The 13,153-nt window shown below is 37.5% G+C and overlaps 1 protein-coding gene across 2 annotated transcripts in view; it reads right to left on the reverse strand.

The window, feature by feature from the left end:
• clint1a (clathrin interactor 1a) overlaps window positions 1–13,153 on the reverse strand; it is a 112,780-nt gene that overhangs the window by 10,224 nt on the left and 89,403 nt on the right. For both annotated transcript variants that reach the window (XM_051933749.1, XM_028812674.2), the window contains exons 7-8: window positions 5,679–5,904; window positions 3,176–3,278 (exon numbers count right to left, since the gene is read on the reverse strand). In XM_051933749.1, coding sequence (XP_051789709.1) covers window positions 3,176–3,278; window positions 5,679–5,904 — 329 coding nt within the window. The remainder of the gene's footprint in view (window positions 1–3,175; window positions 3,279–5,678; window positions 5,905–13,153) is intronic.

Consider the following 13,153-nt stretch of genomic DNA (forward strand, 5'->3'; position numbering starts at 1 on the left):
ATCCCTCGCTATATCGCGCTTCGCCTTTCGCAGCTTCACTCTATCGCGGATTTTATATGTAAGCATATTTAAATATATATCGCGGATTTTTTGCTGCTTCGCGGATTTCTGAGGACAATGGGTCTTTTAATTTCTGGTACATGCTTTCTCAGTTGGTTTGCCCAGTTGATTTCATACAAGGGACGCTATTGGCAGATGGCTGAGAAGCTACCCAACTTACTTTTGTTTCTCTCTCTCTCCCTCTCTCTCTTGCGCTGACTTTCTCTGATCCTGACGTAGAGGGTGTGAGCAGGGGGGCTGTTCGCACACCTAGACGATACGGACGCTCATCTAAAAATGCTGAAAGAGTTGCTACCTTCTGTGTGCAGCTGCTTCGTGAAGCGACATGCTGCACGGTGCTTCGCATACTTAAAAGCCCAAAGGGCACGTATTGATTTTTCACGGTTTGTTTTCCTCTGTCTGTCTCTCTCTCTCTCTCCCTGCTCCTGACGGAGGGGGTGTGAGCTGCCGCCTTCAACAGCTTTGTACCGGTGGTGCTTCGCATACTTAAAAGCAAAACAGCCCTATTGATTTGTTTGGTTTTCTCTCACTTTCTGACATTCAGTGCTCCTGACGCGCACTCCTTTGAAAAGGAAGGTATGTTTGCATTCTTTTAATTGTGAGACAGAACTGTCATCTCTGTCTTGTCATGGAGCACAGTTTAAACTTTTGAAAAAGAGACAAATGTTTGTTTGCAGTGTTTGAATAGCGTTCCTGTCTCTCTACAACCTCCTGTGTTTCTGCGCAAATCTGTGACCCAAGCATGACAATATAAAAATAACCATATAAACATATGGTTTCTACTTCGCGGATGGCTCTGGAACGCAACCCCCGCGATGGAGGAAGGATTACTGTATATGTATATATATATATATATATATATATATATATATATATATATATATATATATATATATATATATATATATATATATATATATATATATATATATATATATATATATATATATACACACACACACACACACACACACACTAGCGACTGGGAGACAGATCGAATCAGGCTACAAATTCTACGTTTGTGAAATCAATACTTTCTCTGCAAAGAATTATTTGTTTTTTTTAAGTCCCTGAAATGATTCTGTTATCATGGCACTGATTTGTGCCTAAAATAGACCTTTTCGGCCGATGTAATGAAGAGCTTCCTGTTTAAACGGGGCTGCTTTGGGTCTAAAGATATCAACAGGTTCTTAAAACTTTCAGGATATCTGTAAGGGTTAATTCAAACTAGACCTTGCTTGTTCTCACAGGTGAAGCTAATGAGTTGCAATGTTTGCACAGGTTGTCAAATGTGCCTGAGTGGTGCTCCGGAACTTCGTCCTCAATAATATCTGTGTGATTGCACATGGCAATGCTGTGCCGCTGAGCATTTTCACGCCGCAAGGCACAGGCTACTCTATATCTTTCAACCTGTTCTGCATTTGCGGCTGCTCGAGCTTCTTCAGTCACTTGTGTCCGATTTGCACAATTTCTTTCAGCGTTAGTAGCATTTGTAGCCGCACGCTGCTCATTCGTTTGTTGTGCACATTGTGTACGTCTGGTCACATTAGCAAGTCTACGTTCCTCGTCAGTCATGTGACTTTGTTTCCTACGCATCCTTTCTGTTGTGGCTGCATTGCGATCGTCACTCATTTCAGATCTGAGATCGGCTAAAATTTAAACAATGACCGTTGTTAATACCCAGCCATCATTACTCATGCTTCTAACTTGTATTGAGTCGAGGTATTGACGCGAACACCATACATACGGGGTATTGACGCGAACACCATGCATACGGATACTATCAAATTATATATAAGGATATTATACATAAACACACACATATATATGAAAGAAAAGACAGTGTTGTTGAAAGAAGAATAAGCAACAAAAGGAAATGCATGTAATCAAAAAAAGAGATAGAAATGTCTTTTTTAAATATTGGACAAAAACTGAACACTTCCTTTGCTAAAATTAACTTAAAATGGTTTTCTTACAACAGACACTGGTGAAAACAAAACAGGGCAAAGAGGGGAAATGGGGCTACTGCGCTAAATCATTGTCATTTGCATCATTTAATAATGTGACTGAATAAATACATCTCATTTTCAGAAACCAAGACGACTATAACACAAAGAGGGTCTTAAACTAGTTTCGACACAACTTCTTGTTGTTTCTGGATCAACATATTAAAAGCAGAAATAAGGTAATAATATTTGATTAAGCTATGAGTCCAGTTACTTGATGTTTTATTAATAATCTGCCTTGGGGGTTTCAACATACACCCTGCAGCCATAGCAGAAATTAAGCTTGAAAACCTGTGTGCAAAACAACTTCTCTGGATTCACCAATTATGAACTGGAAGAGTACTAGAGAAGAGCAATTTCTCTCTGGAAATTTTAGATTGATATATTATGCAGTTCATTTAATATATTGGTGTTTTCCAAATAAATACAAATACTGCAACAGTAGTTTGATGACCAACCTCAGGCAACTGTAAAGTTTGCAGAAAATTAAGTAAGCATAAAATTAATGGTGAAATTCAAGAGCCAGGCTATTGTCATAATTTTGTGATAAAGCTGTAAGTTTTCATCTGTAGTAGCTTAAGAAATACAAAAGAGGGAAAAATAAGTAAATACTAATAGTGGATACACAAAAAAAATTCAACTGACTGCATAAACAGATAATGCAGTTTAAAAAACTGTCAGAGCTAAAATAGAGAACTTTTTAAAAGGCTGCATGCCAGCTGTTTACCCTGCAGTGCTTAGGAATCTACAAGGTGGGACAGCAACATCTGCGTGGCACTTCAGCACCACAAGGGACAACTTTAACATCTGGTGCTACTGCTAAATTGCCTTCTTGCTGCAAGACATCCAATCCCATCTGCTGCACTTATATATGTGGTTTACATGTTTTTTGAAGCAAATTTTCTTAAAAAACACAAACAAGTCTCTGGTTTTAAAACAATTCTTGGCAAAATGCACCCACCTAGCCACACTTGACTTTTCAAGGTGTGCTTGTTGATAAAACAATCATTTTGAGCTATTGAGCCAATAAAGTAAGAGGACTAAAATGATACCATTCAGAAACTGAAAACTGTGCATCTTTGTGATGAGCATTTGAAAAAACTCATTACCAGTTGATGGTGTCTGGTTGGATGCTATGCGAGAATCGTCCATTAATAGGTCAACTAGTCCACTGTTTGAGGTTTTTGCATTGGTTGAGTTTGGTGCTGAAGTCTGAAAAGAGAATAAGTAACAAGCTCATTTGATGTGTTCCAAATTTCATACAGAAATATGTGGAAGGTATGGTAACAATTTAGATAGAGGTAGGTAAGAGACACCACAAGAGAGTAGCAGTGGCTTCAGAAATAAAATGCAAGGAGGCCTGTGCAAATTGAAACAGCACTGAGTTATTTACAGTATAAAGAAAGCATGCCTCTTGTTTAAATATTCCTGGTCTCTTATACTGCTTTGGTGCTATGCAGATGACTTTAACAAAATTCAAAAATACTTAAACCTTTGATGAGCACAACTTGTCCATATGGTCCATATATTTTGACAGTATAAACTCTCACTCTTTGATATGTCAATGATAATGCACTGGCTGTTAGAAGTGACTGTGATATACAAAGGTTAACAGCAGTGTGAAGTACAAAAAAAAAAAAAAGTAAAATGCTAGAAAACAGTATCAAAGCATGGAAGACAGTCACATCACAACATTGTCAACAAAGTACAAATGCATCAACTGCAGTTCAGAAGAAACATGCCATTGTGAGGCACAAAAAAAATGATTTGAGCTACTGCTCACCACATTTATGAGGCAATAAAAAATGCTGCAATCAACAATTTAAAATCGTGAAGAAAAGCAAGTGACAAGGGTTCCCAATGTGTCTAGTCTGCCTGAAATTAAATCTCAGCCTGTTTATGTTTTGCAAGTACTGATAATCAACTATTGATGTTGTATAATTAAAATAATTTAGCTGAATTAGCCACTTTTTAAAGTGTTTAATCACAAAATAAAATGACCAATGTATACACAACAAATAGTGTATAATATAAAGGAGCTTTGCTGCTGAAAACACAATTTTGTCACATGCATGGATACTGCATTGGCTTTTTCATGTTGAATGCAGTCTAGAAATTTATGTTTATATGAATATACTATTCCTTGGCTGTCAAACAGAAACACTAGAAAGCTGAAAGCAACTTTGACAAAAGCAATACAGCTACTGACAACAATATTAATTTACTATAATTGCATTACAGATAAAGATTACAAGGTGCTGAAAAATATATAATAATGCTAGTGTTTAAAATTATTTTCATCACACTGTCACAAGCTGTGAATGTTACATTTCTTTTTTTTATTTTTTACATTAACCTTATTTCCAAGAAAAATTCTCCTAGTAATAAATTATTTGCTCAAACTGTCCACTGAACATTTTTGCTTTTTTCTTTCAAAATACCAGTTCTTTAACTAAAAAAAATAATGTTTAATGACTTAATAAATGCAGCCAAAAATGTGATGACTTTTGTTAATGCAGATTCAGTGAAATAATAACACAAGTTTAAGCTTAGTACCTCACAAGAATATTAGCTATATAAAAACTCTCCATTCCATTCAACAAACAGTGATCTCATGGCCTGGAATGGGTGAGAATCAAGTTCTTAATTTGACTGTGGATGTGTTTGTAGCAAATCAATTGTGCTTGTTTGGGCGAAGGAAAGATTCTTCTTTTTCAATTTAAACATTGACAAGGTAAATCATAAACATGCAAATTAATCCTGAAAACTAAGATACAGACAATTAGCACAACATAAAAAGCACAGTACAAAATAAATTGCATCAAAAGTGAGTAAGAGCAAATATATAATGATCAAAATACAATAAAAACAGTCTGACCAGCCAACAGACATTAAAACGACACCTGTCAAACAGCTGAAAAGACTATTATTGACAGTAACAGCAAAAAAGGGGGTACAGCTCAAAAGAGGCAACTGGGATTAACAAAACTAAAGAATGGGAGAGGGAGAAAGAAAATGAAAAAATACAACATAAATATAGGATCCATGTGCTGTAAGTGATAAAGGTATAGTATTTAGGAATATACTTTTCCTTATAGAATGTTGTTATTCTAATGTATTTGAATGAAACAGTAAATATAAACAGAGTAACAGACTAAACTAAGATTACTACATCTGCTGGTAATGTGTCATTTTAAGAAGCTTATCAGTATGATAAAACAAATCAAGCTAACTTTGACCAATAATACATAAGTTTACTAGTGTAAACTCAATTGGATCCATAGCAAACTATGACAAGCTGCTTCCCCCGGGTCACATGTAAAGCTGATATTGAAAGAAAAACTGGCAGTAAATGCCCAGATAGGCAATACTAAGATTTGTGACCAAGCCTAACTACAGGTAATTGAATATTGTAAGTGTAATCATTCTTTACAACTCTGAAGCAAAGGGTTTACTTGCAGAAATAGATGTTTAAAAGTAAACTCTCTTCTGTGATAAATAAAAAGCCACAAAATGAATACAGCATCAATGAAACATGTACTTATTATTCTACTTCAGTTGCACAATCTACCAGAATTAGACAAGGATTTTACGCTAAACTGTGGTTCTCACCTTTGCTGCAATCTGCTTTCCCTGATCAGGGCTGCTTGTATCACCTGTATAATGTGCCGCTGCCCCAAGATCAACTGTTTTTGAAGGAACTCCTCTCTTGCGGGTTGTGGTGGTTTCAGTTGCCTGTGTGATGTGGATACTTTTGGTTGTGACGGTCTCCTCCTCATCCTTAAATTCTGATTTAGTATGTCTACCATTTCTGGATGCCTTTTCTTCTTCATTGTCACTGTTAATAAAATGTAGAGAAAGTTAGCAGTTGTTTAGAACATGTTAATCATTAAATCAGTGTGAAGAGGGAACAGCTGCTAGAATTACTAAACCCAATTAATTTCTCATTCATTCAAAAAGCCTGCAATGGTGAATAACATTCCAATACACAAATGTACTAAACACAGGTTATACTGTACGTAGTGCTAATGGTGGTATTTCCCTTTTATGTTTTTACTAGCTGTGTTATTCGTGTTCACCTGTGAAATTTTGTTTAAGACAATGGGCATTAAGTTTTTGTGCCACTGATTAAACGGGTGTATCAGAAGTACTATGTAACTAAGTGCTTTTCTGTATACAGTAATCCCTCGCTATATCGCGCTTCGACTTTCGTGGCTTCACTCTATCGCGGATTTTATATGTATGCATATTTAAATATACATCGCGGATTTTTTGCTGGTTCGCGGATTTCTGCGGACAATGGGTCTTTTAATTTCTGGTACATGCTTCCTCAGTTGGTTTGCCCAGTTGATTTCATACAAGGGACGCTATTGGCAGATGGCTGAGAAGCTACCCAACCAGAGCGCGTATTACGTATTAAATAAAACTCCTCAAATATATTGTGAGCACGGGGGCTCTTCGCACCCCTAGACGATACGGCCGCTCCTCAAAAAACGCTGAAAGATTACCTTCACATTGCCTCTTCTTTGCTGGGCTTACATATGGCTGCTTTATGAAGCGATATGCTTCCTGCACGGTGCTTCGCATACTTAAAAGATCAAACAGCACGTACTGATTTTTGATTTTCACTTTTCTCTCTCTTGCTCTGACATTCTCTGCTCCTGACGGAGGCGATGTGAGCAGGGGGGCTGTTCGCACACCTAGACGATACGGATGCTCGTCTAAAAATGCTGAAAGATTACCTTCACGTTGCTCCCTTCTGTGCAGCTGCTTTGTGAAGCGACATGCTGCACGGTGCTTCGCATACTTAAAAGCTTGAAGGACACGAATTGATTTTTGATTGTTTGTTTTTCTCTGTCTCTCTCTCTGACATTCTCTGCTCATGACGGAGGGGGTGTGAGCTGCTGCCTTCCTTGCAACTGCTTTGTGCGGCGGTGCTTCGCATATTTAAAGGCCAAACAGCCCTATTGATTTGTTTGCTTTTCTCTCTCTCTCTCTGACATTCTCTGCTCCTGACACGCACTCCTTTGAAGAGGAAGATATGTTTGCATTCTTTTAATTGTGAGACGGAACTGTCATCTCTGTCTTGTCATGGAGCACAGTTTAAACTTTTGAAAAAGAGACAAATGTTTGTTTGCAGTGTTTGAATAAAGTTCCTGTCTCTCTACAACATCCTGTGTTTCTGTGCAAATCTGTGACCCAAGCATGACAATATAAAAATAACCATATAAACATATGTTTTCTACTGCGCGGATTTTCACCTTTCGCGGGGGGTTCTGTAACGCAACCCCTGCGATCGAGAAGGGATTACTGTACAGTACTTTTTTTTTTTTTTTTAAAAAACGACTAAGGGCTTATTTTACTGTCAGGCAGTGCATTGTAGTGGTTACAGCTTTGGACCTAGGACTTCAAACTCTGAAGTTGTGGGTTTAAATCCTACTCTTGACACTGTGACCACGAGCAAGTCACTTCACCTGCCTCTGCTCCAATTATCTCAAATATTGTAAGTCAACTTGGATAAATGCGTCAAATAATAATAATAATAATGTATTTTATTGTCCATTAAGCATTTTTGCATTAGATTAATTTCTACAGGGTGGTCCAGATCTAATTATGCAATTTTCATTACGCTATAACTTAAGTTTATTACATACAGAATTCACAAAAAAATTATTTTTGTTGCCGACAGATGGTAGTGCCTGCCCTGCATTCGTTTATTACAAGATATTTCAAACAATTCTTTTGTCTTGCATTGTTTTCCTGCATTGTATTAAAAGTTGCATAATTAGATCTGGACCACCCTATACTTTATTCTGCTTTTCCTAGGGATTTGGATATTGTTGATGGTCACGGCAAAACACAATTTTACAGGAAAGTGTATTCTTTTGAATTGAAATGGGCAATCAGCGGGAATAATGTGAAATGTGAGTTTATTATTACGTTTACAATTTTCATTTGTTCATGCAAGTACAGTATTTTTTGTTTTTCCATCAGTTGTATGTACAGTAGTCCCCGTTTAAAGTTCACAAATGTGAATGTATATACAAAGCAGTGCTTGTATTGGAGCCTTATGTGGCCTTATTACCTTATGTGTTACACTGATATATTAACATGAAGAGCAAGGAGTACAGACCATTTCTTCATTAGAAATATCCAGCGCCTCTATTAAAGACGTTGTGTTTCTCCCTTGGAGTTTGTAAAAAAAAATGATGCATTTTATAATGTTACTTACCCCATGTACTTTATAGTGATGACCGAGAATATTTTTAGCTCTAAATATTGATATATCAAAATGTTCTTTCTTAGCAGATACCTACTGCTCTAGATATACCAAACTGCCAAATTTCAACTTTCTAACTACACTAGCTGACCCACGAGGCTACACCCATGTTGTAGTGAAACAGGACAAACTTTAAAAATCAATTAAAAAAAAATGTAACTCTGACCAAGAAGAAGGTAGGTACCCTCCAACGTCAAACACTGGCACTATATCTGATCGTGTTCAGCTGTGACAGGAGATCATCCACCATGTGGGGAGAAAAGCTTCTGGTAGTGATATCTCTGGCAATCAGCAGCTATTCTCTAAAACACACATAGCTCTGATCTCTCAAAATGTCAAACGTTACTCCTTAATCTGTAGATGATAATGTCTGTTAAACAAACAAGTATCGCTTGCTAAGCGGAGACAAGGTACGCTCCAACATGTAGTGAGAAGTAGACTGACTCGAATGGAGGCTAGCACGCAAGTGAGGAGGGCCCTGCCCCCCTCCCCATGGTCCACAGCCTGACAGATGCATATTATATATATACTAGTCATTTAGCCCGTTACAATAACGGGCGCTAGAACAGTAGTGCATAAACATTAGTAGGAACGGTCTATATTAAATGGCAAGGGACTTTGACCTCATTCTTTTTGTTGGTCGTATTTTTCTTTCTTTCAGCCTTTCTTTTGTTGATGTTTACTTGCTGATCTAACCGTTCTTCATGGGCTGCTGCCGTGTATTGTGTGTCTTTAATTTTCTGTGACAGTAATACTGTCTTGTACGTCCGCTGGCTTTTATGTCTGTAAAATACCTTTAATTTACTCTGGCGGTAATACAGGCGTGCGCGTCGGTAATATGCCTTTAATCTCCTCTGACAGTAATACTGGCTTGTATGTGGCTGTAATATGCGTCACTGTATTGTGTGCCTTTAATTTCCTCTCGCAGTAATACTGGTTTGTATTTCCGTAAAACGCCTCTAACTTTCTCTGACAGTAATATCGCGCATCGCACCGTGCCCCGCGCATGCGCACTTCACCAGAAGACACACACACACGGACACCTGGACGCACAAAGGGATTTTATTAAAGAGGATATATATATATATTATACACATATACATACAGTGGAACCTCAGTTCACAACGTCTCGGAACACGTACAAATCGGTTTATGACCAAAAAGTTCGCCAAACTTCGGTTCACAACCACACACTCGGTATACGAACATGCCAGTTTCCCTTTCGGTTTGTACATGTTCAGTCTCTCCCTGTGCATTTCCTGTGCAGCGAGCAAGAGAGAGAGAGCGAGAGAGCATGCGACATACACACAGAGGCAATGCAAGAGAGCCGTGCGCACACACAGGCAGCGCCAGAGAGAGAGAGCGAGAGAGCATGCGACATACACACAAAGGCAATGCAAGAGAGCCACGCGCACACACAGTCAGCGCCAGAGAGAGACAGACGCACACACACAGGTAGCGCCAGAGAGAGACAGACGCACACACACAGGCAGCGCGAGAGAGAGAGCCACGCACACACACAGGCAGTGCGAGAGAGACAGACGCGCACACACACACACACACACAGGCAGCAAGAGAGAGAGCCGCGCACACACACAGGCAGCGCGAGAGAGACAGACGCGCACACACACAGGCAGCGTGAGAGAGACAGACGCGCACACACACAGGCAGCGCGAGCGAGAGGGCTGGACTCATAAGGTAGAGAAGGCAGTTAAAGAATGCACTGGGCTTGATTTTGTTTTCACTCCTGTTTACAGCGATCAGTTCGCAGCGTGCATTGTTGCAATGTTACTTTTCTTGGTGGATTATTAAATTACGGATTTTTTCAAATTTTCATTTTTTCCCCTGTGCGTAAAACTCATTAAAAAAAAAAGTTTCAGCCAGCTGTTGGTAGCGCTATAGCGCGAACTATTGCAGTGTTAGTTTTCTCTGTTGTTCAAGGTTTTCTCAGTGTTATTCAATGTTTTTACATTTAGTTTACTATTACACTGTGCATTCTATGGTTTAGTTAACTATATTTGTGCTTAAAAACTTAAAATATATATTTACATACAGTTCGTATGGTCTGGAACGTATTAATTGTATTTACATACAATCCTATGGGGGAAATTGCTTCGGTTCACGACCAAATCGATTTACGACCAGAGTTTTGGAACGAATTATGGTTATTTTCTTTAAAGTATGGTACACATCTTACAAATCCTGCCAGGGAATGTAAACTTGCAAAACAACTATGTGTGTGTGTGTGTATATATACGTATCATTTTGCTTGGCTTTTCTGTACATTCATAATGGCTAACACTATATATACACACACACACACACACACACACACACACACACACACACACACACACACACACACACACACACACACACAAACAGTTGTTTTACAAGTTTACATTCTCTGGCAGGATTTGTAAGATGTGTACCATACTTTAAAGAAAATATGACTGATCAGACAAAATACATTTTATTTACTTTTAGTTGAATCTAAACTATAAGACATCACAGAATAGAACAACCATTACACAAAACATAGTAATAAGGAAAATAATGAGGTGGTCCCTGTCCAAAAGTTTGCATACCCTTAGTTCTTATTACTGTTTATTGCCAACTTTAGCAACAATGATGGCATGCAGTCTTTTGTGATAGTTGTGGATATGGCCCATGATTTTCTCATGAGGTAGAGCTACCCATTCTTCTTGGTAAAAATTCTCCCGGTCCCATAAAGTTTTTGGTTGCCTTTTGTGAACTGAGCACAAAGTGATATAAATGAAACTAAGGTCACTGCGATGGCCACTCCAGCACGTTCACTTTTGTTTCTGCTGTAGCCTTGAAGGGTCAACTTGGCATTGTGAGTTCTATGTGTAACTTCTGAACTGATGAATGCAAGTTGTCCTCCAGTATTTTCTGGTAACATGCTGCATTCATCTTACTATCAACTTTCACCAAGTTACCTGTGCGGCTGTAACTCATATACCCCCATAACAGCAGAGATCCACCTCCATGTTTCACAGTACAGAAGGTTTACTTATCATCATGGGCCTTGTTGCATCCTCTCCAAACATAGCGTTTATGGGTGTGACTATAAAGTTCAATGTTGGTTTCATCACTTCAAAGAGACTTTTTTTTTAAAAATCAGAGCCTGAACACTACTGACAGGCATTTTCGGATCTCCAGATATCTTTTTATATTGATCTCCAGATATCTTTTTATATTTTTTTTTACTGATTATACAAATCAACAACCTTTTCTCACAGGTCCTTTTGACAGTTCTTTTGCTTTCCACATGGCTTGGTATCCAGCAAAGTCAGTGCAGCTGTGCATGAATTTAAATTGACTACTACTATATTTATACACAGATTACAATCAAAGGTTACAGATGTGGACACTCTCCATTAATTACACTTAATATAAACACAAATTGACACACAGGTTCAAATGATCAGCCTCAACATTCAAGGGTATGTAAACTTATGATCAGGCCATTCTGGGTGATTTCAGTTATCATTACAATTTAAAAAGGGCACACACACTGCCTTGCTTGAGCATACTCCCTAATTAAAAGGAAAGCTTTCTGCATGACTACTTATATTATCCAAACAATGGCCAGTATTTCACAAATTCTTCCAAGAAATGTAAAGTTATGAGCACAACTGTGTATGTATGTACTGAGGATGGAGGGATAGATAGACAGATGCAGTAGGCATGCAGATGGCTTTGAAGAAAACATTACAACAAGGAACTTTAATTCCACCTGCTTCACAAAACACATTTATCTCAAACATATGCAAACTGTGTGATTGGTTCTAAACACTCAGGGACTGCTAAAATTGTTAAAAATAGATTAAAACTATAAAACAAGTGATTTTGCTATTTAGTTCCTCAATGATTTAGCACTTAATCATTGTGAAGGCCAATAAGTGCTATAAAACAGAAATCAGTGAATAGAGTGTTGTTATCAAACACATACACTTGTGCTGTTAAGATAAAAAAACCTAAACACTTCTAAAGGAAAACAGAACTGAACTTACTCAGTGTTCTAGTTTATATTTATATTAATATGGTAACTATATTTATAACTATAATAAATATTGACTAGTCTGAATAGTCAAAATGCAAATTAGGGACAACTGTGATATATTCGGTGATGTACAGAATTTTGATGATACCTAATAAATATACTAACTATTGCTAAGTTTAGAAAAATACCAACAAAACAAAAGTTAACTATCATGATGGCTCAAAACAGTTCCTAGTCAACATTTTAATTAGAGGTATCTATATTTAGATTTTTTTCTGCTCTGAATTGAAACTGCGTGTTTAAAAGCCAATTCTGATGAGTGAAAAATTAGTGATTTCCCCTTTCACTTCTTTGGAGCTTTAAAACAGACATTTCTGTAATTACTTTATACCTAGTCAAAATTACAAAGAAAGATATTTACAATGTAATTCTGGATGTCTAAAATACAATTATAACTAGTCAAAATGGAACTCAAGAGTTCTATTTGACTTTAAACTAGTCCAAATTCAAATACAAGTCTTTAGTTTACAGTATTGTAGATGTCGATGGGAAAACTAATTCTGTATATCAAATATATCACAGATGCCCCTAATTTGCATTCTAACTAGTCTGCATTAAAAACTAGTTGCCCCCCATTGTTAGCAGTCTAAAATATATTGTACAGTTTTCATATTTACAGTATATTCTGACTACTCCCAATTATTTTTTGAAGTGCAGAATTGACTTCATCCGAAGATAATTAGCCTAAGTAAGGTATTAAATTGTCCCATCATGAAGTTA

This window comes from Erpetoichthys calabaricus, chromosome 11 (genome assembly GCF_900747795.2).
Source record: "Erpetoichthys calabaricus chromosome 11, fErpCal1.3, whole genome shotgun sequence".
Lineage (NCBI taxonomy): Eukaryota > Metazoa > Chordata > Cladistia > Polypteriformes > Polypteridae > Erpetoichthys > Erpetoichthys calabaricus.